This window comes from Eulemur rufifrons, chromosome 15 (assembly GCF_041146395.1).
Source record: "Eulemur rufifrons isolate Redbay chromosome 15, OSU_ERuf_1, whole genome shotgun sequence".
In the NCBI taxonomy this organism is placed as follows: domain Eukaryota; kingdom Metazoa; phylum Chordata; class Mammalia; order Primates; family Lemuridae; genus Eulemur; species Eulemur rufifrons.
Genome location: NC_090997.1, coordinates 6,353,109 through 6,380,392, shown reverse-complemented (window position 1 = coordinate 6,380,392; position 27,284 = coordinate 6,353,109). Strand labels below are relative to the sequence as shown.

The following is a 27,284-nucleotide window of genomic DNA, read 5'->3' as shown; positions in this document are numbered from 1 at the left end:
AGGCCTGGATTCTCATTTTCAGTTTCAGTGAATTCCTCTCTTTTTGCGGTATGTTTGACTCCCACTCTGATCTGTGCCAGGTGTCCCCCTATCCAGCACTCCTTTAGTTTACTTTTCTCCAGCGCTGAAATTTCCTGTTTCCTATTGAGGTGAAAGTAATAGCTTGATTACATAAGATGGAGTGGGGCCCTGGGGATCTGACCATATCTTAAGCAGATTTTCAAACAAATCTCCCTGTTGAAGCATTACATTTCTCCCATCTCCATTCCTTTAACTTCCCTCTGCACCTTACCTGCTTTTGACACCTGAGCCTTTCCAGGGTTTCTCAGGGTGACCCTCTTTGGTTCTTCTTGGTTTTTCCCCTGGGCACTTAGGCTTGACCTTGTTTGGGTCTGCTAAGTCCGTTAACAGCCTCCATCCATTTTCCATTTTCATGTATTGTGGTTTGGGGTGACTTCCGGTTCAATAAAAATGAAATGGATGTTTCTAGGTGGGTTTTTTTCTCCTTGCTATTTTTGAGAGAGTGGTGTAGGGAAGATCTCAGCTACCTTGAGTTGAAAAATTCTCACCATTTTTATTTTTAGTTCTTCACAGGCCTTGGATTCTTTATTGCCTTTGGGCTTTTGCATTTAGTATTCCAGCTATCTGAAACATTCTTTTTCCCTCTCTCCTGGCCAATTCCAAATCATCTTTTTCTTTTTTTATAGAAAAAAAGAAAAATAGAGCAAGACAGGATCTCTTCTTTTCTTTTATAGAGAAAAATAAAAATAGACAGGATTTTGCTCTATTGCCCAGACTGGAGTATAGTGGCACAATCTTAGCTCACTGTAACCTCAAACTCTGGGGTTCAAGTGATCCTCCTGCCTCAGCCTCTGGAGTAGCTGAGACTACAGGCATGTCATCACACTGCACTAATTTTTGAAATTTTTTGTAGAGACAGGGTCTCACCATGTTGCCCAGGCTGGTGTTGAACTCCTGGCCTCAAGCGATCCTCCCGCCTCAGTCTGCAAGCATGACCCACCGTGACCAGCCCAAGTCATCTTTTAGGTCCCAACTTCAACTCCTAGATGAATCCTTCCTGACTACCCAGACTAGGTTAGGTCTCCCCCCATGATATATTCTTCTACCAACTAACATGACTCTAATTAAGTATATATGCCTGTTTCTTCTACTAGACTGTCAGCTTCGTAAGGGAAGGGACCATGTCTGTCTTGTTCACTGATATATCCCCAGTGTCTATTGCAGTGCTTGGCATTTAGTAGGGCTGTGGTCCCCAACCCCTGGGCTGAGGACTGGTACTGGTCCGTGGCCTGTTAGGAACTGGGCTGAGCAGCAGGAGGTGAGCAGCAGGCTAGCGAGCTAGTGTAGCTTCCTCTGTATTTACAGTCATTCCCCATCGCTCACCATCTCCACCCTTGACCCTACCCCAGTCTGTGGAAAAATTGTCTTCCATGAAACCAGTCCTTGGTGCCAAAAAGGTTGGGGACCGCTGCAGTAGGGGATCAATATATATTATTCATTGTCAAACAACATATATTGCTTGCTATACAGATTTGTAGCTTAGTTTACAGTACCGTCACTAATAAGTAGTTCGCAGAGTTCAGCATTCCTAATTATTATGATTGTTTATTTCTTATTAAGGACAAGAGCCCATGCTCCAGTGTAGTGTTTCCATAATTACATTTCCAAATTTATTTTACAATGAGCACTTTAAAAATTATAATGTACTGACAGTAATAACATTATGCACTCAGATTAACATAGTGTATAAATTTTCTATTGCTGCTGTAACAAATAACCACAAATCCAGTGGCTTAAAACAAGATGAACTTATTATCTTACAGTTCTGAAGGTTAGAAGTGTAAATGAGTTGGGAGGGCTGCATTCCTTCTGGCAGTCAGGGAAGAATCCATTTCCTTGCCTTTTTCAGCTTCTAGAGGCTGCCTGCATGGTTGGCTCATAGGTCCTTTCTCACGTGACTCTTTCCTCTGCTTCCATTGTCACACTTCCTTCTCTGACTCTGACCCTCCTGCCTCCCTCTATGAGGACCTTTGTGATTAGGGTGGGCCCAGATAATCAAGAATAATCTCCTTGTCTCAAGAGCCTTAATTTAATCATATCTGCAAAGTCCAATTTGCCAGGTAAGGTAACATTCACAGGTTTCTCGGATTAGGAGGTAGACACCTTTGGGGGGCCATTATTCAATTTACCACACATAGACGGCAAAATGTGAACCCATAGATGGATTAATTGCTGCAAGAAATGATAAAAATGGTACTTCTATATATTTTAAACTTTATATCAGAACAACCCACAAAGTAGATTAAATAATTTTATTAAGTGAAACATTTCAGAAGTATATATTGAAATAATAAATTACTTCACATAAACCAATGATTATTAAATGGACAACATACATCAACTTAATGATTGCCTAGGCTTCTATGTGCAAGTCCACTCTCATGTTTTCATGAATTCTGGGATTTCCTGGTATTTTCAGGTAGACACACCACTTCCTAGAGGTAATTATCCAATTATACCATTTATAACATTTATAATATACCATTTATAACAGTTACATAAAAGAACATAGTCTTTTTCTTACATATGTTTTAAATAAGTTTTAGATGAAAAATACAATTAGCATTGATTATTTTGAATAAATACCTATTAACATCCTGCAGAATTGTTTAAGAAAAATTACACTATAATAAAAGTCTACTTGGGAAAAATCAAGTCCAACATTCTTTTTTTTTTTTTTAAGTGATTAATTTTTCTCCTTTCTTTTCAAAGTTTTCTTGTATTGGATTTGGTTGTTATTGTTACTGCCTTTTACAATGCATTGAATAGACATATTGTGATACAATTACAGCAAAAATGAGCACAGGTATTCCATTTCTGCCTAATATTTTGAAAGAAATATCTTAAGGAAATTGGTAGTTAATGTTCATGCATCTTTCTAATCACTCTTCAGCATATATAGTTTAGGAAATAGTTCATCAGTTTTTCTGACACGAAAAAAAAAGGAAGTTGCACTCTTGCAAATGAACATGGCCAAGGAGAAGGACACAATAAGAGGGGATGAGATCCCCAAATAATAAGAAAACTTTAGGGATTCCTCAGTATACATGATCAAACAAGGACCTATGATAATATAAAACATATAATAGAGAGGACATTTCAGAATTAGTCAGTCAGTCATATGTTCCAATGACAAAATGATTATGGAAACTAGTCTTAGAATTGAGAGTAAAGCCTTTTTGTTTTTATTGGTATTGACAAATACTGTCAGTCAATTTATTGACCGTACTAGTCTTTGAAATATCTTTTGTTGGGGAAGGGGGAGAGGACCTATTAATATTTAATTAATTAGGAACACATCTACATTTTAGAAATAAAGCATTTTACCTGTTGTTTTTATTATTAAGTCTACAAGCTATAGAATTTGGAGAAATAGATTTTATAACTCTTGACAGCAAGAGGTTATGGATGTTTAATAGTCAGAATTAAGTTAAACATTGAGTAAAATTATACTTGTTTGGAAGAACTATAGGATCCTTATAGACTCTTGGCAAGAAGTGTGTTTTATGTTGTTTAAAATGTAGAAGTCCAAGGCCGGGCGCGGTGGCTCAAGCCTGTAATCCTAGCACTCTGGGAGGCCGAGGGGGGTGGATCACCTGAGGTCAGGAGTTTGAGACCAGCCTGAGCAAGAGCCGAGACCCCGTCTCTACTAAAAATAGAAAGAAATTATCTGGCCAACTAAAATATATATAGAAAAAATTAGCCGGGCATGGTGGCACATGCCTGTAGTCCCAGCTACTCAGGAGGCTGAGGCGGTAGGATCACTTAAGCCCAGGAGTTTGAGGTTGCTGTGAGCTAGGCTGACGCCACGGCACTCACTCTAGCCTGGGCAACAAAGCGAGACTCTGTCTCAAAAAAAAAAAAAAAAAAAAAAAAATGCAGAAGTCCAATATTCTTGATAGTTTATTTCAAAAGGCCACGGTTAGATGTTTTATTCTTAGTTATATACAATGTCATGTGAATAACTAGACAAAATGACAATTCCACAATGGGCTGATGTGTAAAGCTGTTAGCTGGCTCTTTCAGGTAAGAGCCTCACCTGGTAGCTGCATCTTGATTACTAACTTTGCCCACTTAGGAATTTTAATAATCTTATCAGTTCATCCAGGGCTGATCTGGCTCTGATGTATTAGCTGGAGATCATGTCTTTTTCTCAAGAAAAAGTTTATTTGATAAATTAAATTAAGGTCAAAAGTTTGCCTGATGAGTATAGGTAAAATGTCAGGCACTAAAAATGCCCTAAAGCCCAAACCCCTCATCCCTCATCTCCCTCTTCTTCAATGTGGCCCAAATTACAAATTTAATCAATATATGGAAGTAACATTCTACACTGAAAAATGTGGTACATTTGAAAAATAATGGGTCAGAATTCTACTTGATGATCTTTCCCCCCTTGGTTTGGATAGCTGAGCAAGCCATTTATTACCATTCTTTCAAAGTAATTTCTTCTCAATTCTTGCTTATTCCTCTAAAGCTATGCTGTCTAATACAGTGACCACTGGCCACATGTGACTACTGAGCACCGGAAATGTGGCTAGTCTGAATTGAAATGTGCTGTAAGTGCAAAATACATACCAGGTTTTTAAGATTTACATTAATGAGAATGTAAAATATTTCATTAATACTTTTTTTGGCCGGGCAAGGTGGCTCACGCCTGTAATCCCAGCACTCTGGGAGGCTGAGGTGGGAGGATCACTCGAGGTCAGGAGTTCAAGACCAGCCTGAGCAAGAGCGAGACCCCATCTCTACTAAAAATAGAAAGAAATTAACTGGACAACTAAAAATATATAGAAAAAGTTAGCCGGGTATGGTGGCACATGACTGTAGTCCCAGCTACTCGGGAGGCTGAGGCAGGAGGATCGCTTGAGTCCAGGAGTTTGAGGTTGCTGTGAGCCAGGCTGACGCCACGGCACTGTAGCCTGGGCAACAAAGCGAGACTCTGTCTCAAAAAAAATAAATAAATAAAATAATTTTTTTATGTTGATTACGTGTTGAAATAACATTTGGAATATATTAGGTTAAATAAAATATATTACTACAAATAATATCACCTGTTTCTTTCTCCTTTTTTTTTTTTTTGAGACAGAGTCTCGCTCTGTTGCCTGGGCTAGAGTGCCGTGGCGTCAGCCTAGCTCACAGCAACCTCAGACTCCTGGGCTCAAGCGATCCTCCTGCCTCAGCCTCCCGAGTAGCTGGGACTACAGGCAAGAGCCAACATGCCCAGCTAACTTTTTCTATTTTAGTAGAGATGAGGTCTCACTCTTGCTCAGGATGGTCTTGAACTCCTGACCTCAGGTGATCCTGCTGCCTCGGGCTCCCAGAGTGCTAGGTTTACAGGCATGAGGCACCACGCCTGGCCTTCTTTTTATTTTTTAAATGTATTATAACTATTAGAAAACTTTAAACTACATGTGAGTCACTTATTTTTATTAGAACTGATTTAAAGCTCCTAAGGGCCACCTCTATTACCTTCTTTAGTCCCTCATTATGGTCTTACCCATTCCTTCCCTTTCCAGTAGCTGCTTAGATTTAGAAGGTAGAATAGAAAGCTGAACTCTGTGGCCAAACTTTAAGTCAAGAGAATTAAATGCCCAGGAAGACAATGAAAGTCTTAATTATATTCTTCATCTTATTGGATTGGTGCTACAATATCAGGGGAAAAGGGGGAAAGAGCAGAAGAATTACCTTCATCAGTGTTTGTAGACATGGACTGTGTGTGTATGGAGGATTAAAGAGAAACTCTAAGAATGGTTCTGGGGAGGAAACACACACAGGAGGAATATACTATATTCACCTCCACCCCTCCCCACTTTTCTAAGTTTTGATCTAGTTTTCTTTTGGCTACACTAATTTGTCTCTCTTTTTCCGTGTGTACCAATTTAGACTCTTCCCCGATAAAATGTCGGTATTAAAAGATGACAAAAACTAATGGGAGATGAGGAGGTGGGGTGGCGTAGCAGATCTAAATACCAAGCAACCTAGAAAGATGTTTAACTAAATGGAAAAAGACCTTATATATCACCCCCGTTCCACCCAAATCCATAACGCTCTTATATGTGGAATAAAGCCTGCTAATGTTAAAACATCAATATTCATCTAACACATCCCAGGTATTTTCTGACAAGTGAGGAAATCCTCTGAAGACCTATTTTTCAACAGGGAAAAACCATGAAGAAAAAACATGATGGTATTGTTTACCAACCTGAGGAAGTTCTGAATCCAACCCCCAAAGTAACAAATTGTTGCAAATCACTGTGGGTAAAATACAGTTTTCAGGAGGCATACATGACCCAACTTGTCAGCTCCCAGCCAGGTCCAGCCATGCCAAGGAACCCAGGTAAGATTTTATTTGTATTAAACTAAGACAAATATTCTACTTAGCATGTATTTCTCTTGATATTAAGGATATAAAATTGGGCATTAAGTATATTATTTAAAAATTAACTGTAAGAAGATAGTGGTAAATCTATCCAGCTTCTTAGGTGGTAATAACCTAAAACTGACTGCTTCATGGTACTAAATCTCTTAGTTTCTATTAGCCATGAATCATTGATGTGACAACCAATTAAGATGATCCCAAATGGACTAAAATAGATCATATTTATCTTTTAATAAAAATTTGTCTTTAAACTTGACCTGACTATGTCTGCATTGTTAAGGCAGAGAACATTCAGATTAGGTTCCTTCTTGAATTTGCCAGCATAGGAGAGAACATGAAGGAAAGATAAATTTGAAAATTTGTTTTGCAAAAATGTGTGATTCCTAAATGTTGCAGAATGCTGGAAAATTAAAGTCTTATATTGTGAAAAGCATTAAAGGGGAGCAGTTGGGATTAAATTTATGGACTCTTACTCTTTTAGATTAAAAATATGCTAGATACCTGAAAGGAATTATTAACATTAGTTTCAAACTATTATCTATTTTTAAAAGAATTACATGCCACTGAGAAAGTGGAAATTTCAAGGACGCTGATAGTTCCTTGCTACCACGCCAAATATGGTATCCATTTTTCAGAAAAGACTCAATTGCCTAAAATTTTCGATTTTTATCTGTGCAGGTGTCAGCAACAATTATTTCTCAAAGCCTGAGATTCTGTCACCCATGAACACCTTCTAGAACTTACATTTTTTGTTTTAAATGGAGATATAATTTGTATACTATAGAGTTCACCCCCTTTTTTAATTTTAATTTTTTTTTTTTTAGAGACAGGGTATCGCTCTGTCACCCTGGCTAGATAGAGTGCAGTGGCGTCATCACAGCTCACTGCAGCCTCAAACTCCTGGGCTCAAGTGATTCTCCTGCCTCCGCCTCCCGAGTAGCTGGGACTACAGGCGCCGGCAGTGTCACCATGCCTGGCTAATTTTTCTATTTTTCGTAGAGACGGGGTTGGGCGGGTGGTGGGGAGGGTCTCACTGTTTTCCTCAGGCTGGTCTCGAACTCCGGGGCTCCAGCAATCCTCCTGCCTGGTACTAGCATTCCACGTCTGAGCTTCCCCCCCGCCCCCGCCGCCCACCCCTTTAAAATGCAGGATACAGTGGTTTTTAGTGTACTCACAAAGTTGTGCAATCGTCTCCACTATTCTAGAAATTGTATTAAGTATTTTATTGTAAACCTTTTCCAGTATGTTTTTACACTCGCTCTACCGCTTGACCTCAGAGATTCCTGTGAAGCCGATCGGTATCTTCTGAGGTGCCCCGTGGGCGTTACCACCTAAAATGCTGTCCTAATGAGTTTCTCTTTCAAAGCAGGGGCAGGGTGAAGAATTAACGCTACTACCTTCATTTATAGAATAACAGCCCATAACCTAATCTGCATATTTGTTTTCATGCCAAAACCGTCGTTTTAGCGTCCGCCGTATGTAAAAGCTTGTTTGTGACGTATTTTAGCCCGGTGGGCCACCGGTGTGCATTCGACCGCCGAACAATTAATAGCAAGGGTCCCGACTTCCCTCCCCGGCACCGGGGCCGCCCTGCACGTTCAGGCAGCAGCGCGCTTCTCCGCCTATGCTTCACGGTATTGCTGTCGAAATGGGGGAAGTGCGGACTCGGGGGGTACGTGAGAAGGGCGGGGAATTGCTAATACGGGTGGAGAATGCCAGAGTAACCACGCACGAACAGAATGACGCTGGGCTGTGTAATCCGGTTCCCCGGCTCCCTGCCGCCCGCTCCCGCCGGTGGCTGGGAAAGCGCCACGCGTGCGCCGCCATGTGCGCTCCCCATTGGCCGCAGCCGGCCCACGTGACCTCCACCGCCTCACACGCCCGGCGGAGCGCGCGCTTTTCCAGCCACAAGAACGCCAGCGGCTGGAGCAGTGGGTCACGACGGGCGCGTCGCAGGCCCAGCTAAGGTACGGGAGTTTGTTTGGCGGGGAACCTTAAAAAACAAACAAACAAAAAAAACCCCCTAAGTACTGCCCAAAGGAAAGCTGTTAGTGAGGAAACTTGTAACTGAGGAGTTTCGCTTCTCCCCTCAGTGGGATTTGTCCGGGCTGTGACGCAGACCGAAAATGGAGATTAGAAGCCACCGTTGGCTGAAAAGTGACTCGCTGAAGTCAAGATTTATCTCTGTTACTTTGGGGAAATCCACACGTATACATATAACTCTTTGGAGAAAAATACATAATCTTTGTGTGAGGAATTTAAAGCCACTTTGTCTTAGACGAGTTGAGGGGTGGGCAGCGTCCAGAGCAACCGTCCTACAGACGTCATCTAAGGGAAATTAGAGACTCCTGGGGAAACAGTTGAGTAAAAGCAAAAGGAGGCCCTGCCCACCATTGTTCGGGGAATGAAATGATTTGACAAAGGACAAAAACACAATAATTATTTTATTTTACTTTATTTTTGAGACAGAGTCTCACTCTGTTGCCCGGGCTAGAGTGCCGTGGCGTCAGCCTAGCTCACAGCAACCTCAAACTCCTGGGCGCAAGCGATCCTTCTGCCTCAGCCTCCTGAGTAGCTGGGACTACAGGCATGTGCCACCACGCCCGGCTAATTTTTTCTATATATATTTTAGCTGTCCATATAATTTCTTTCTATTTTTAGTAGAGACGGGGTCTCGCTCTTGCTCAGGCTGGTCTCGAACTCCTGAGCTCAAACGATCCGCCCGCCTGGGCCTCCCAGAGTGCTAGGATTACAGGCGTGAGCCACCGCGCCCGGCCTATAATAATTATTGATAGAAAAAAAGGGGCAAAATAAAAAGTGTGTGTGTTTGGCCAGGCGCGGTGGCTCACGCCTGTAATCCTAGCACTCTGGGAGGCCCAGGCGGGCGGATCGTTTGAGCTCAGAAGTTCGAGACCAGCCTGAGCAAGAGTGAGATCCCCATCTCTACTAAAAATAGAAAGAAATTAGCCAAACAACTAAAAATATAGAAAAAATTAGCCGGGCATGGTGGCACATGCCTGTAGTCCCAGCCACCCGGGAGGCTGAGGCAGAAGGATTGCTTGCGCCCAGGAGTTTGAGGTTGCTGTGAGCTAGGCTGACGCCACGGCACTGTAGCCCGGGCAACAGAGCGAGACTCTGTCTCAAAAAAAACAAAAAAGTGTGTGTGTAGTATAAATGGGATATATAATTGTGGAAATCAGTAGAGAGTTCAGTTGTCCACCTTCTTTTTCCCTTTCGAGTGCTTGGATGCTTTCTTTGCCTTTTTTTTTTTTTTTTTTAATTTGTATTAAGGCTAACCAACTCTCTCCCTCCTCTAGATGTCTACATTTTTTTTTTCATTCAAAAAAATACTAGGACTTCCTATATTCCAGGCATTGTGCTATGTTCTGGGTGACAATAGTAAATAAAAACAGTACCTGTCCCTTCCCTCCTGGAGCATACAGTCTGGTAAAGGAAACAGACAGTAGTCAAATACACATATGTGTGTGTTTCAAGATACAGTTTTACAGAAAACTGAAATGACAGGCAGCAGGGTTGCAATTTTGATCAAAAGGTCACATATTTTACCTAGTATTTAAGCCACCTATCTGGGAGTTTACGCTCGGCTGAGGTGAATTAATGTATTGAGACCCTGGCCCTCCTTGCTCTGCCGTATCTTCTCCCCCTTTGCTCTGTTGTAGGGTCCTGGAGCTCTGGGGACCATTGCCATCAGAACTCTTTACTTTTGAACCCAAATGGGCGGCCCTGACTCTGGTCTCTAGAGGGGAAGGGATATGTGACAGCGGAAGTGGGTGGGTACTCTCCAGTGCCCTTGGCACTCCTCTCTTGGTCTTGTCTTCTGGTCAGCTTGCAGCCCTGCTGCCCATTGTGAACGGCGGTTTTGTCCAGCTGTATCACCCTCTGTAGGTGGTTGCCGTTTCATCTCAGCGGAAATGGTTCCCACTAGTTGCCCAATGTATTTAAAAGTCTATATTTGGGTAATGGTAAACCCCTACTTTTTATTTCATCTATTTTCAGCAATATCACATGAATCCCAATTTTATAAGATGAAGATGCTAACTTCCATGTCTTCTCATCCTTCCACAGCCTGCTATTTGTCCCCTTTACTTTTTATTTTTACATGTGCAAGGTTGCTAACATTTGCGTTCTGCCCTCCAACCACAACCAGCTCTTCCATGCTTTGTCCATCAGTCCATTCTAAAAATTAAAAACCAATAAACTTGGTTTACATTATAATATCTATGTAAATAGTGTCTCACACTAGTGGTAGTAGCTAACACTTATACAATATAGGATTTATTGTATACTAAGTACTTTATGAACATCATTGTTTAATAGTTATAATAATCTGAAGGTCCCTTTTAACAAATGGGGAAACCAAGCCACAGGGAAGTTAAGTTACTTGTCTTAGAACAGTAAATTAGAAAGTGGCTGACCTAGGATTTGAACCCTCCCCTATGGAAGGATAGGGTAAAATTTTCCTTTCTTTAGATATAAGTTTAGGGTCCTTGACAGCTGAAAAGAGAATGTACATCAAGGTCAAATACATATTTTTTATTTCTCTGTTATTTTTTTGGTGCGGGGGGGGGTGATGGTCTTCAGCTCTGTTCAGTTTTCTTTTTTTCCATTTCTAATAGTGACTAATTTCAGCCACTTCAGGATCTTCCTCCTCAGCAGATAGCCTAGTCTTCTGTTCCATGTGCAAAATTGATTTCATCAGGAGTAAGCACCTGAATCTTCTCCCTTGTTCCAGACTTCCTTTCATAAGCATCACATATCACATCTTACCTCCTTCTAGCCTATCTCAAAGGAAGGGGAGCCCTCTTCCTGTTCAAAGCTGATCCTTCCACATGTTTTTATTCTCATTCCTCCTAAACCTCTAGGACTTTGCGTCAATAACTTGTACTACTCTATCTCCCATTTTCCATTGCTCCTGATCTAATTCCTCTCCTCAGTCTACAAACCTGCTCAAGATTTTCAACTTAGAAAATTCCTCCAACGCACTTCTTTTTCTAACTACTGCCAGTTCTCTCATTCCTTCATCAGGGCACTCTTGGAAGAGCAGTCTACACTTATTGATGCCAAGGCTACTGTGGGAGTTCAAAGTCATGCAAAATTCCTTTCATCTCTACTGCATTTGCAATTGAATTATGTTTTCCGATACTTCAATCATGGGTTATGCCAGGAACCCTTTCTAAAGGATCAGTTTGTCCTTGGCAAGAGATTTTGAGCCTTCCCAAGATTGATTAGTAGGCCTACTAAATTTAAGCAAATTATTTTGAAATTATTATACAGATTGTTAGGAATTAAACATTCAACAACTATAATATGTTTGATTATGAAAGGGCATGTCCTTTGAGATGGGGCAATAACTATTGATTTTGTACTTGAAATACTTAAATATTCAAAGTGATTGAATTGAAAGCTCTAGCTAATGCCCTAAAACCTTCATAAAAAAACCCCACTTTCCTCAACTAAAAGAAGTGATCACTTTGAATGTGAGATGAAGCCTTGAGTTCCGGTAAGGTGGGTTTGTCTCCAAGAAGCAAGGTATGTATTTCCAATCTGAAAGCAGATGGTCCAGTATGTGGAAAGGCCAAGACTTCCAGTACTCTCATCCTCATTTTTGACAACCTGTTGTGTCAACGTTCCAAAGGTTAAAGGTTATTCAAATACTTTCTTCAAATTCCCTTAAGGGTCTGGGAGTTAGGGGGTAGTGACTACCAGCAGTAAAGACTATATATGTCCTGGAATCATTTTCCCTTGAGAATAATCACCTTTCAGTAATGAAATAAGGGACTAAGGCTGTGATTGCTTAAAATTATGCCTAGTCATACAGATAAAGGACTGCCATGTTTAACACAGGGAAATATCCTTTTGGAAGGAACTATAAAACAGTTCCTTCAATTTAAACGTAAGCCACATTTTAATTTGCTTCACATCTGGACCATAAACTTTCTATATAATTTGTTTTCTGGGCATTCTCATTGCATTTCCTCCCTCCCCCACATAATTTATTATTACTATATCCTAAAATTTCCCCAAATTCTCAACTATACTATCTCTTCTATCAAGTCTCCCTTTCTACCGGGGACTTCCCTTCTACAGCTGTTCTCTTGTTCAGCCTAGTTACCTTCTAGGCCCACTGCACCATTGAGACCCTGGGATTTCCTTTCACATGGGTTGGATTCACCTTTTGCTAAGTCTCATGGCTTTTTCTTTCTTAAATTAATCTTACTCTATTTAGTCTGTTTTTTTTTTTCTTGTTTTTTTTTTTTTTTTTTGAAACAGAGTCTCACTCTGTCATCCTGGCTAGATGGCCAGAGCACAGTAGCATCATGATAGCTCACTGAAACCTCAAACTCCTGGGCTCAAGTGATCCTCCTGCCTCAGACTCCGGAGTAGCTGAGACTGTAGGCATGTCAGCACATTGCACTAATTTTTTTTTTTTTTTTAATTTTTTGTAAAGACGGGTTTTGCTCTTGCTCATGCTGTTCTGGTATTCGTGAGCTCAAGCAGTCCTTCCCCCTCAGCCTCCCAGAGTGCTAGGATTACAGATGTGATATTTACTGTTTTGCGGGAATACTTCGAGACTTCCTAACAAATTGTGTATGGGAGAAAAACTTCCTGAGTCCTTGCATGCTGCAAATGTCTTTATTCACCTCTAACACGCTATTGATAGTTTAGCTGGCACAGAAGTCTAGATCTTAGATCTTAGAATTGATGAAATAATACATTACTATTCCCATTTTACAAAAGAAGAAACTGAGTCATGGAGAAATTAAATAACTTGCCCCAGGTTACGTAGTTGATAAGTAGTATATTTTATATTGGAACTTAAGCTTTCTGGCTTCAGAATTCTACCACTATGCCTGACGGCCTCTCCAGGGCTCCCAGCTGACTGGAGACTCAAATGGGGCATAGGAGGATTCTGCTTTGGAGGGGCTTTAGGGAGATGAGTAGAGAGCTACCTCTGGCTCCACATCCCCCAAATGCCAGAATAGAGAGACCCTTAATCTGAGGCACCAACATCCATAAGGAAGCCTCTGTTTTCTCTACAAGATTTGTTCTCTTCTATTAGAGAAGAGTGGGTTGGCTTTTTTCTTTCTTTCTTTCTTTTTTTTTTTTTTTTTTGAGGCAGAGTCTCACTGTGTTGCCTAGGCTAGAGTGCCGTGGCGTCAGCCTAGCTCACAGCAACCTCAAACTCCTGGGCTCAAGCGATCCTCCTGCCTCAGCCTCCCGAGTAGCTGGGACTACAGGTATGTGCCACCATGCCTGGCTAATTTTTTCTGTATATATTTTTAGTTTTATATATAATTTCTTTCTATTTTTAGTAGAGACGGGGTCGAACTCCTGAGCTCAAATGATCCACCCGCCTGGGCCTCCCATAGTGCTAGGATTATAGGCGGGAGCCACCACACCCGGCCTTTTTTCTTTGTTTTTGCCTGAAACCTGTGCTGGGTTCAGTGAGCTGGGGGTGCCAAGGGTAGCAAGTGGTATAGTTGATCCCCATCAGACTTCCAGTTAGTGGTGTGTCTCCGTCTCCCAGCCTCTGGGTCTTGATGGGGTAGATGGGCTTCCAAGCGCCAGGATCCCCTATAGTGGCTTCTTGGTGCTTTCCCAGCCTGGTTCATTTGTCTGCATATTGTCTCATCTGCTTCGTGCCTTCCAGAAGCATGTATAAATCTCTCATCTGTTGTTGACCCTGCCTCCCATTCTCTTCAATGTTGTGGTTTTATTCTTTTTTATACTTTCATTTTGGTGAGGTCTTGGGGGGGAGATTAAGAGATATGGAGAAGCCAGTGCTTATGAACCATAGGTCCCTAGACCCCCTTTTTAGTGAACAAAATCAGGATTATAAAAGGATAACCATTATATGAGAAAATAAAATATTAACATTATAAGTGGCAGTGGAAAAGCACTTATAAAACCTTCAGAACATATTTGCTTAAAAGCTTTTGTAAATGCAACTGAAGGGACAGCTGGTCAAAGGTTCACATACAGGATTCTCAATGTACAAGATTTTTTAAAAGCTCCAACACATTGAGACCAATTCATTGCTTTACAAAGGAATTTTTCTTGCAAAAAGATTATGAGGTTTTTCCAAATTCCTCACTAGGCCATTTAGACTGGGCCTTTATTTTCAGAACTCTGTGTGGATATATATGTATTTTCACAACTTTTCAGTAACAGTTACGGAGTGAGATACTTTTTTCCTCTGGATATTAAAAATTTAATACTTGGAAAATAATACAGAGTTTTTACTTTTTTATTTTGTTCATTTTGATGATCTTGTCAAAGGACTTTCACTTGCCTTCAATATATGACCAATTTAGAGCTGTGATTTAATGATTTCTTTCCTGTTTTAATGTTTCTTATAATATGGTGGTATGGCTATCTTAATCTCTGTAGGACAGGGACACCAACTCTCTTTAGCTAGCAAATAATGTCATAAGTACTGCAGAACTCTCAATCTGTTTTTGCATTCAACTTTTTTGAGGCATGGTAAAGGACCGGAACCAAAACCACAACCCACTAATATCAGGAACTTAATTTTAAAATTTCACTTTCCAAGTCTGTGCTGAAGCTGATACAAAGCCAGCATATTCTCCTACACAGTTTTATCTACATTGGACAGCTCTGGACAGTGGTAATTGATATAGGTATTTATGATTATTTGTTTAGTTGCAGGGAAGAGAGACCTACTCTAGTCACCTCCAGAAAGATCTGGTTTCTGGTGAGGATGCCTATGAAAAGGAACTGAATGTGGAGGGTTCTGGCTCTGGAGGGGGCCAGTCTTTTTTTTTTTTTTTTTGAGTCTTGGTTTCTTTCTGAGTGTCTGCTCACTTCTTTTCTATCAGTAATCATCCTCTGCCTCTACTTTAAATGTTTTCTTTCTCTTCATAATTTTCACTTTGCAAGTGGCTTTAACTTATCCTGAACCCAACACAATACTGTGGCATTTGTGATCCCACTAACAACTAATTCCCTTAGTGTCCGGAGTCTACACTGAGCAGAGAGGAAGCTGCCTAACCCTGTTCTTTTGAAACTAGGTTCTGAGTACCTGGCCAGCCAATGGACTATTTATTTGTTCTTGGGTCGGGGGGGGGGGGTCTATCTCTGATCCAATCAATTGTGGCCTGGGGTTGGGGAACATGCAGGAAAGAACCTCATTGCTTAGGCAATAGGATAGATTCTTCTGGAATAGGGTGTGGGCAAATCAAATAACAATTGGCAGGGACCCTAAGGTGTGTTTCAGGATTGTGAATCATCATTATCACACACACGCACACGCACAATCATTATGCATTGCTTAACACTGGGGATACATTCTGAGAAATTTGTTGTTAAGCTGTTTTGTCATTGTGAGAACATCATAGAGTGTACCTACACAAACCTAGATGGCATAGCCTACTACATACCTAGCTTGTATGATATAGCCTATTGTTCCTAGGATATAAACATGTATAGCAGGTTATTGTACTGAATACTATAGGCCAATTGTAACACAATGGTAAGTATTCATGTATTTAAACATATCTAAACATAGACAAGGTACAGTAAAAATACAGTATAAAAGATAAAAAAATACTACACCTGTCTAAGGCACTAGAGCTTGTAGAACTGGAAGTTGTTCTGGGTGAGTCAGTGGGTGAGTGGTGAGTGAATGTGAATGCCTGGAACATTACTTGACATTACTGTAGGCTTTATAAACATGTATGCTTAAGCTACATTAAATTTACAAAAACAAGTTTTTCTCCAATAATAAATTAACCTTAGCTTACTGTAACTTTTTATTTTATAAACTTTAAAATTTTTTAAAACTGTTTTTTTTTGAGACAAGGGTCTTGCTCTATCACCTAGACTGGAGTGCAGTGGTGTCATGATTGCTCACCGTAGCCTCCAACTCCTGAGCTCAAGCCATCCTCCTGTCTCAGCCTCCTGAGTAGCTGGTACTACAGGCATGCACCACTATACCCAGCTAATATTTTAATATTTTTAGAGATGAGGTCTTGGTATTGCCAGGCTGGTCTTGAATTCCTGGCCTCAAGCAATCCTCCCCCCTTGGCCTCCCATAGTTCTGGGATTACAAATGTGAGCCACCTTGCCCAGCTTTTTAAAAACTTTTTGACTCTTGTAATAACAACACTTAGCTTAAAATACAAACACATTGTACAGCTGTACAAAAATATTTTCTTTCTTTATATTCTTATTCTATAAGCTTTTTTCTATGTAAAACATTTTCAGTTTATTTTTTACTTTTCAAACTTTTTTGCTAAAAACTAAGACACAAACACGTTAGCATATGCCTACACTATATTCCACCTCCACATCTTGTCCTTCAGGGGCAGTAACATGCCTGGAGTTGTCATCCCTTAGGATAACAATGCCTTCTTCTGGAACACCTCCTGAAGGACCTGCCTGAGGCTGTTTTACAGTTAACTTTTTTTTTATTTTTTTTATTTTTATTTATTTTTTTTTTTTTGAGACAGAGTCTCACTCTGTTGCCCGGGCTAGAGTGAGTGCCGTGGCGTCAGCCTAGCTCACAGCAACCTCAAACTCCTGGGCTCAAGCGATCCTCCTGCCTCAGCCTCCCGAGTAGCTGGGACTACAGGCATGCGCCACTATGCCCGGCTAATTTTTTGTATATATATATTTTAGTTGTCCATATAATTTCTTTCTATTTTTAGTAGAGACGGGGTCTCGCTCTTGCTCAGGCTGGTCTCGAACTCCTGACCTCGAGCGATCCACCCGCCTCGGCCTCCCAGCGTGCTAGGATTACAGGCGTGAGCCACCGCGCCCGGCCAACTTTTTTTTTATAAGTAGAAAGAGTATACTCTAATAATGATAAAAAAGTATAGTATAATAAATACATAAACCAGTAACAGACATTATCATAGTCAAGTATTATGTACTGTACATTTATGTGCTAGACTTTTATACAACTGGCAGCACAGTAGGTTTGTTTACACCAACATCACCAAACACGTGAGTAATGTGTTGATGATATCACTAGGCAATAGGAATTTTTCAGCTCCATTATAATCTTATGGGACCACAATCATATATGTGGTCTGTGGTTTACTGAATTGTTATATGGCTCATGTCTGTATTCTTATACTGTAGTTAACCAAGTAACAATGCCCATTAGTACATTTTAAAAGGAAATTTTCAGTGAGACTTAAAAGATGACTATCTTAACACCATTTTTCCTGGTTTCCCTTTTACCGCTTTGATTCTTCCTTCTTGGTCATTTCTGTGGACTTTTGTTCCTCTGCCTACTGTGTAAACCACCCATCTTATCCAGAGGTTCTGTTGCCAGCTATACAACTCACCCTGAGATATCTACTTTCCTACATTTTTCTTGAATAAATGAGAGAATGATGACTCCTAAGTCTTTATCTTAAGTTCCGACATCCTCTGTGCTTTAAATATCCAAATGCTTGCTAAGATGTCTTACAGGTACCATAAATTTATAAATGAACTCAAATTTTCTTCTTTCTCTTTCCACTGGCCTCTTCTGCCTTCCACCCCCGCCCTCCACCCCTATTCTCTGTTGGGGCTGATGTTGCCATTTGCCTTTCCAGTTTCCCAAGCCTGAAAAGTGAGAGTTTTCCCTTTTCCTTACTTTTTCCATTTAATCTATTACCAAATCTCAGCCTATTCTGTTTCTTAAATACTTATAGAATCTCTTTTCACCATTATATCCCTGTTGGAGCTGTTTTAGTTTAGGCTGTATGCTAAAGTTAAGAGCATGGATGGGCTTTGCAGCAGACAGACCTGAGTCTAAATCCTGACTCTCACATTCAATGGCTTTCAAACCCTGGGTAAGTTACTCAGCCAATCTAAACTATCAATCCTCAAACTTGGCTGCACAGGGGAACCACCTGGGAAGCTTTAAAAAAACACTGACACTTGGTCCAACTCCAAGGATTCTGATTTCAGTGGAATCGAGCAAGGCCTGAGCATTTGGGAGTTTTATAAAAGCTTCCCGTTTATCTCTATTGGATTAAGTCCAACCTCTTTCTGTGCCTTGTGTATTAGCTATTAGCTTTTTGCTTGCCTACTCTATTTGCTTTGTCTCCTATGGCTCCCTGCCTTTCAATAACAGCACTACTTAGAGTTTACAAAACTTCCCCTTCTCTTACCACAACCCGCCCCCCCGCCCCACATTTGCTCATGTTATCCTTCTGCCTGGGATGCCCTGTTTGCCACTCCCTCCCAGTTCCAAACCCCCCCCCCCCCACACACACATACACAACCCATCTGTCTCTTCTGGCTGCTTCTTATTAATCCTTCATCCTTCAAGACTCAACTCAGATATCATCTTCTATGGGACATGTTCCCGACTCCTCTGTGCAAACCTTGCTCTTGCTGTAACATACTGAATTTCAGTTTGCATCTCTCTCTCCCATTGGACTGTTTGAGGACAGGCCTGAAAAATCAAAGGTCCTCAAATTTTATTGAAATGAAACAGGTCCAACACAAAACTTGCTTTGTCTATGAAGCTATACTTCTACCTACTGATACTTGAGCCCAAATTTATTTCCTTCTCCTTTGTATTCTTAAAGTACTTGAGAATTGTATTATCCCTCTTAGAACCTATGGGTTCTAAGCAACTAAAGGACAGAAACCTTGTCTTTATTCTTTAGAGTTTCCTCAAAGCACCCAGGAAGTTAGTTTACTCACAGTGTTGCTTAAAAACACTCATTGGTTGCTGGAAGCAAGTAAGGTTTGGAGGCCTCATACAAGGGCAGTGGTTAAAAGTATAAAATGGAAAAATTTAATTTAAAAAACTGTAAATATCTAGTCCTACATATCACATACAATAGCTACTAACCACATTTGGTTATTGAGCAATTGGAATGTAGCTAGTGCAATTGAGGAGCTGAATTTTAGGATTTATTTAATTTTAATTAAATTTAAAAACTGATACTTGATTGAATTGTTGGAAAATTTTTAAATATGTTTGAAACAGCTTGGATTTGTGAATCTACTTTTTTAACTATCAACTTCATGAAATCAAAATACAGATCAGAGAAAAAGTACCTGAATTGAGATGTGCTATAAATATAAAATAAACTCTGGATTTCAAAGACTTAGGTATAATTTTTAAAATGGAAAATATACCATTAAAAATTTTATATTGATTATGTATTAAAATGATAATATTTTAGGTATATTGGCTTAAGTAAAATAAATTACTAAAATTAATTTTACCTGATTTTACTACTAGAAAATTTAAAATTACTTATGTGGCTTGAATTATATTTCTGTTGGAGAGAGCTGATCTATTCCAGTGCAAGGCTTTGCTTTTTGATGAATATTACAATGGCTGGATTTCAACCCTCTCATTGTCTAAGACAGTTTTAAGTAACTGGCAAAATTTACAGATAGTTAAATGGAGTTATCTCTTTTGAACTCTTTTCTGTCAATGCAGATCACAGTCTACCTTCTCAGCCCAAGGAGAGTAACGTTGGCCAGAAGCATCACCAGGAGGAAGTCATCCGCAAGATGGCCACGCAGCTGAGACAAATTGGGGACAACATGGATCTTAGGATGATGGTTCAAGGGGTGAGACTTCATTTTCCCCAGCAAGGGCCTGTCAGGTGGGAGGAAACAGGAAACAAAACAGTGGCTGTCAAGTGGCTGGGATGCTCAAGAACTATCAGAACTCATGGATTAAGTCTGGATTACCAAACATTAGATCTAAAAGTTGTGAAGCTGAGTCAAAGCCAGCATCTGATCTCACACTTGCCTTTCAAACTGGGGTCCGTGGACTGGCAGCATCAGCATCACTTGGCAGCTGGTTAGATGTGTAACTCTCAGGCCCCAGCCCACACAGCCAGAATCAGAATGTACCTTTTTACACTTTCCCCAGGGGATTTATGTGCATATTAAAGTGTGAGAAAGTGCTCTATACCCTCAAAAATAGGATGCATAGTAGAGCCACCTGTAGAGTTTTGCAAACTACAAATGCATGGGCCCATCCCTGAGAAATTCTGATTTCATTGGCATAAGGTAAGGCCTGGGCATATGGCATTTTAAACGCTCCCCAGGTGAATGTAACACGTAGTCAGGGAGGAGAACCTGAGCCTTCAATTGTGGTTATTTCTCTTGAACCAGCCTGAAGGCCCCACCCCTACCAGTTTCTTAGTTTCTCCTGATTATTATAAGAGACTATAAGGGAAAATAGGAATGACTAATGGTTACTGTTTGAAATCTTGGGGGTGATAAAATCCACAGCTAGCTTAGTTTCCCCCAGAACAGCAGCAGAGAATGATCACATGGTGCTACATGGTGGGAGGGGTGGCTGCCCCTCAGAGCCCAACTTCTTGCCCTTAAATTCACCTGTCCTGTGATGATGTCTTGTTAATCACTGCAGTTGCAACCATGCTATTCACCAGCAATGCATGCTGCAGCATGCATGCCTCTTTATACTCTAGTCCAAATGTGGAAAATACACAGCCTTTCCCTCAAATAAAACATCATCCCTTGAGACAAAACATGAATATGAGATCCCAACAATAATGCTATAAAAGCAAGAAGGAAACAAAGAGAAAAACACAGTCCAGTGAAATATTTGATAAACCACTTTCATTCAAACAAATATTTATTGAGTGCCTGCTATATGCCAGACTCAATTCTAGACATTGGTAGCTAGAGCAGTGAGCAGGACAGAAGGTGAGCCTGTGCTCATAGAACTCATAATGTAGCGAGGAGACGGATGGTAAAGCAGATGAACCATCAACAGCCTAGTCAGACACCAATGTGGGCTCAAAGCAGAATGAGATGACACTGAGTGATGGAGAGTGATTTTGGATGTGTGGTCAGGGAAGGCCTCTCTGGAGATGTGAAATTTGAGCAGAGATTGGAAATGAGGGAGCTAGTCATGGGAACACCTGGAGTTCGTTCCAGGCAGAGGGAACAGTGAGAGTGCAAAGCCTGGCCCCTGCCAATCTACTTTCATTTCTTTCTTTCTTTCTTTCTTTCTTTTTTTTTTTTTATAGACAGGGTCTAGCCCTATCACCCAAGCTAGACTGGAGTGCAGTGGTGTGATCACTGTTCACTGCAACCTTGAACTCCTGGGCTCAAGTGATCCTCCCACCTTGGCCTCCCAAAGTGCTAGGATTACAGGTGTGAGCCACCACACCTGGCCCCATCAGTCTACTTTTCTGTCTTTATGGATTTGCCTATTCTGGACGTTTCATATAAGAGGAATAACACAATATGGAGTTTTTTGAATTTGGCTTATTTTACTTAACGTACTGTTTTTTCAAGGTTTATCCATGTTGTAGCATGTGTCAGTACTTCATTTCTTTATATGGCTGAATATCCCTTGTATGTATTAATATATGCCACATTTTGTTTATCCATTTATCATTTGGTGGACATTTGGGTTGTTTCCACTTTTGGGCTATTAGGAATAATGATGTTATGATCATTTGTGTATAAGTTTTTGTATAGACAAGTATTTTCGATTCTTTTGGGTACATACCTAGGAATGGAATTGCTAGGTCATATGACAACTCTATATTTCACTTTTTTATAATTTTTTTTTTGAGACAGTCTCACTCTGTTGCCCTGGCGAGTGCCATGGCATCAGCCTAGCTCACAGTAACCTCAAACTCCTGGGCTCAAGCGATCCTCCTGCCTCAGCCTCCCGAATAGCTGGGACTACAGGCAGTCGCCACCATGCCCAGTTAATTTTTCTATTTTTAGTAGAGAGAGGGTCTTGCTCTTGCTCAGGTGGTCTTGAACTCTTGAGCTAAAGTGATCCTCCTACCTTGGCCTCCCAGAGTGCTAGGATTACAGGCATGAGCCACCACTCCTGGCCTATATTTCAGTTTTTGAGGAACTTTCAGACTGTTTTCTGAAGTGGTTGCACCATTTTACATTGTGGCCCACTATGTGTGTGAGGGTTCCAGTTTCTCCACATCCTTATTAACATTTGTTATTGACTGTCTTTTTGATTCTAGCAACCTTAGTGGTTGTGAAGTGGTACCTCATTGTGGTTTTGATTTGTATTTCCCTGATGACTAATGCTCATCTTTTCATGTATTTATTGGTCATTCGTTTATCTCTTTGGAGAAATGTCCATTCATGTCCTTTGCCCATTTTTAATTGGTTTGTCTTTTTTGTTATTGAGTTGTAGGAGTCCTTTTTATATTCTAGATGTAAGTTCATTGTCAGATATATGATTTGCAAATATTTTCTCACATTCTATAGGTTGTCCTTTCACTTTCTGTATAGAGTTCTTTGAAGTACAAAAGTTTTAAATTTTGTCTTATTTCAAGAGTCTAAGGGTAAGAAAAAGAAATTAAAAAATGAAAAGGAAAAGGAAAATGAAAAAAATTTTGAGGAAGTTCAGTTTATCTGTTTTTTCTTTTGTTGCTAGTGCTTTTGGTGTCATATCTAAGAAATGATTGCCTAATCCAAGGTCATGAAGATTTACACTTATATTTTCTTCTAGAAGCTTTATAGTTTTAGCTGTTAAATTTAGGTCTTTGACCCATTTGGAGTTAATTTTTGTATACATTTTGAGTCCATCTTCATTTTTTTGATGTGGGTGTCCAGTTGTCCCAGCACCATTTGTTGAAAAGACTTCTTTCCCTATGATTTGTCTTGGCATCCTTGTTGAAAATCAATTGATTGTAAATGTGAAGGTTTATTTCTGGACTCTAAGTTGTATTCCATTGATCTGTATCTATCCTTATGCCTGCCCCAGCTTTTCTTGCAGCGTTTTGCAAAGCTAGCTTTGACCTAGACTTTTAAAGATGTCTTGTCCTGTACTACCAAGTTGCATTTTAGAACACCTTTAAATAAACCACAGCACTTTTAAAAAATAATTTTAAAAATTCCCCCTAAATTTGGCTCTAAATTGCTGAAACCTTTGCTGCTTTTAAAGCAATTGTAACAGGATTTCAGATCTGGCAGGGCACAATTTCTTTCATATATACTCATCATTTATTTACCTTTTGTACTTTGTTTAATCAAGTGATCACATTGATTCTCTAGATGCCTTCCTGCTGTTCATGTATTTATAGAGCAAGAGCTCTTGGAACTGCCTAGCAAGGAGCTCAAGTTATATTTTTGTCTGCTGAATTGATTGTTCTTGAATTGCCACATTTCTTGCTCTCTTGTTCTTTTCACTTAAGCAAGTACTCTGTTTTCAGAAGTGTTCTGTGTTTCTCAAAATAATATCTTCTGTTTCGCTGTTTAGTTATGTGGGGTTTTGGTTCAAGTACCTGATTTTTTTTTGTTTGTTTGTTTGTTTTCTTTTGTTTTTAACCTGGGGCATGTAATTTTTCTAAATATAAAGCATGTTTTAAAATTAGTTAGGCTTCTTTTCACTCTCAGGATCTTAAATGTGCCTTTGAAATTTTTCTTCACAGGATTCTCTCCTTCTGGGTTCTGGAAACTCTCCCTCTCTGTCTCTGCAGGCTCCAGGAGTGGTGATATACTGTTGTTACCAGGCAAGGGTGCGGCACCATCCCCTGTGGTTGCCCACTATCTTCTCTTTGTAGACAGTCTAGATAGTTTTCTTTATTTAACCCACTTCGAATTAGCCTAATTTGGGTGTGCTATCTGTCTCCTGTGGTACTTGGACTGATACAGTGATACATAGGGAATTTCTTAGTTTGTTAGAAAGAGGTGAGGAAACCAACATTTATTAAACAATTTCTTCCAGGTACTCTCTGAGACACTTTTACATGTTTTATTTAATATTGAATTCTTCTAGTAGTCCTATAAATCACTTTCATAAGTATTTCAGGAGAAGCAGTTGAGTTTCAAAGAGATTATATACCCTATCTCAGGTTACTCAGCTTCTAAGTGGCAAAACTGGAATTTAAATATATGAGCGTCTGACTCAGTGTTCTATACTTTTTCTTGTCTGCCATGCTAAGAGGAAATTCATTCAGTTTTCCTAACCAATATCAACTATAAAAGGGGAAAAAAATAATCCTTTAATGATTACCAGTTACTGACAGGACAAAGTCTAAATTCTTTAGCCTGCTGTTAATGGTTTATCATTCATTTATTTAACTAATATTTATTGAGCACCTGCTGTATGTCAGGCTCTGTTTAAGTACTGGAGATATGGCAGTGATCAAAAGACACAAAATCCCTGATCTTAAGGAATATATGAGGAAGATGAACAATAAACAAACAAATAATGTATATGGTTTATCAGATAGTGATAAATGTTTTGGAGAAAAATAAAGCAAGGGAAGAGAGAAGGAATGTTGGGGGTGTTGCAATTTGCAGTAGAGATGTCTAGGGAGGGCCTCACTGAGAAGGTGACTTCTGAGCAAAACCTTAAAAGAGGTGGTAAGCAGGGGATATGGGGGCAGGCAGGAGCAGAGGATGGGAGACAGGAGGATAACAAGGACCCTCAGGCAGGATGTGTCTGAATGTTTGAAGAATAGCAAGGAGGCCAGTGTGGCTGAAGCTGAGTGAGGGAGTAGTAAAAGATGTGGTCAGATGGTGATACAGGTGGTGGGCAGATTACTTGTTGCCCTGAAGCCACCCGAAAGACTTTTCCTCTGAGTGAGGTGGCAGCATTGCAGAGTGTTGAGCACATTTCAACAGTCCTCTGAGGTGGCTGTGCAGAGAAGACTGCACGGGGCAGGGGCAGGGAGACCATTTGTGTCTCCTTTTCCAGATGTTCACGTAAACTGTGGCATTTATTTACTGCTCCACAAACCTGGTGAGTTTTCCTAATATTCAACCTCACCTCTTGGCCCATCTAAGTCCTATCCATTCTTCTAGCCCCAAAGCAAACTCTCTCGCTTCTTTGAGAGGACCAGGAAAGTGTTTGAGGAAGCCAGAGGGACAGGTTCTCAGCCCTGAAGAGTGCCCCACTTGCTGATGGTCAAGGTGGAAAAACACGTCCAGTGGAAAGTTTCCAAGGTGATGGGGAGGATACAGACATATGGAACAAACCTAGGGACTCTCCTTCAGCTCATACAATTGATAAAGCAACCCAAGAAGATTGTCTGCAGGACTGATCGATGAATATTTTATTTTTTGTTAAATTTCTTTTTATTTAAATTTCCTATCATCACATTCAACTCCAATGTTAAATTTCTAACTTTGGATTATTCTGTCGCTTTTTTTTTTTTTTTAACCCCTCTCTCTCTCTCTCTCTCTCTCTCTTTAAACAGGACCTTCAGCAGGATGGCAGAGATCCACGGGATCGTTTTATCATCTTTTTCTTTAGAAGAGTTCGGGTGTTCCTGCGCTTTTTTTTGAATAACCATTTGCTGTAAAAGGAATGTAAATGTCAAATTCTGTTTTCCTTCTATCCTCTAAGAAGCATGAATCCCACTGGGACAGATGGGAAGGCACCCTTCTCCATCTTCCTCTGTTTTCACCCATCACTGTTGGTCTATGCCTGTTTTGTTGGAGAACCATTTGTTCAGAGCAACGAGTTAGGAGATGTCTGCGATTGCCTCATGGTGAAGCCCAAAGAGTAATTAGGAACCCAGGAGGCCTTGCCACCCAGAAAACACCAGTGCTGTGGATGATCTCAGTGCTCCTCATAAGGAAATCTTGAGCATTTCCTTCCATGAATAAAATATTAATAGAACCTCGTCCTCAAAGCAGAAGTCACAGAAATTGGCACTTTCTCCTGGGCTTCTCCCTGGGTCCCATGTTCTCTAGTGACCTGTTGGCCCCACTCTTGTTACCCATGTCCAGATCTGCAGTGCCAGCTTCTTTTCAGCCACATTTCCCCACCTCCAGCACCCCAGTCCCAACTCCTGCCCTCTCTGGAAAATGGAAAGAAACCTGTCTCTTAAACTCAAATCAAACATATGGCCCATCTGCATTTCCAGTTCCATGCCTAGAGGCCCCACTACCACCACCACCACTGTTGGCTGTTTCCAGACACTTCTCAGGCTCTGATTCTACATTTAAGTTCTTTTCTCATTTTTTTTGATCCTCTCACTACTCTGTGACCCCCTTCAATCTTCTTCAACCCCTTGGATTTTTTTATTATTATTCTACCCTGCTGTCCTCCTTTAGGCTTCCCTGCTTAATATAGGGAGTGCTTAGTCCTTGGCCAACAGTCCTGCCTTCTAGAGGAGTGCATGGCCTGAATGAGTTAGGAATTCATCACAAGGCAAAAACTTGTTAACTATTTCTTAGTGCTGGATGGTTTTGCTATTGGTTGGTGGGCCCTTTGTCAGTTTTTATTTTCGTCATTCTCTTCTACCCTCTCTTATGCAGTTCTTTCACCTTCATTCTTCTCCTTTTACCTTTTTGTCTACCTCAAATTCCCTCTCTCCCCCTTTTTGAAAGAATTACAAGTATTAAGAAAGTTTGTTGTAAATTAAAAGTTCATTGTATGCATCTTGACTTCATAGGAAAAGTGTTATTTAAAAAATGAAATAAATATTGTTTTGTTATTAAGCATGAAACACCTGTGCATATTTCTTTTGTGAAGGGGGGATTCCACTTATTCCTGTTCATACTGGTTTGTAAACTTTGGTTGTACCTAGCATTGCCTTTGTCTTTCTGATGGAAAAATGTCCCCATCTTTTAAATCTTTCTCAGGCAATGCCCATTTGTTTCCATCACCACTGAGGTTATGGTTGGCTGACATGGAACAGACCCTAACGCTTCCATTTTATTTATTTTTTATTTTTTTGAATAGGTATTTATTTATGTGGTTCAAAAATCAAAACAGGCCGGGCATGGTGGTTCACACCTATATCCTAGCACTCTGGGAGGCCAAGGTGGGAGAATGGCTTGAGATCAGGAGTTCAAGACCAGCCTGAGCAACATGGCAAGACCCCATCTACCAAAAATAGAAAAA

General features: G+C 40.4%; 1 protein-coding gene across 2 annotated transcripts; it reads left to right on the top strand.

The window, feature by feature from the left end:
• The first annotated feature begins 6,249 nt into the window (after positions 1-6,249).
• On the top strand, positions 6,250-26,730 carry PXT1 (peroxisomal testis enriched protein 1). 2 transcript variants are annotated; one of them, XM_069488524.1, is made up of 4 exons: positions 6,250-6,418; positions 19,902-20,026; positions 24,110-24,115; positions 25,630-26,730. In XM_069488524.1, the coding sequence occupies exons 1-4, from the start codon at positions 6,250-6,252 to the stop codon at positions 25,732-25,734; spliced, it is 405 nt and encodes a 134-aa protein (XP_069344625.1). In that variant the 3' UTR covers positions 25,735-26,730. The 2 variants fall into 2 exon arrangements, 1 of the variants encoding a protein (XP_069344625.1); XR_011235546.1 differs by lacking the exons at positions 6,250-6,418; positions 24,110-24,115; positions 25,630-26,730 and adding an exon at positions 8,396-8,427 and having other exon boundaries at positions 19,902-19,962.
• The last annotated feature ends 554 nt before the right edge of the window (positions 26,731-27,284 follow it).

Excerpts from the sequence above, each read along its gene's own strand:
- PXT1 (XM_069488524.1), top strand. The coding sequence starts at position 6,250 with ATGAAGAAAAAACATGATGGTATTGTTTACCAACCTGAGGAAGTTCTG. Across the intron at positions 6,419-19,901 it reads AGCCATGCCAAGGAACCCAG|ATCACAGTCTACCTTCTCAG; the intron begins GTAAGATTTTAT and ends CTGTCAATGCAG.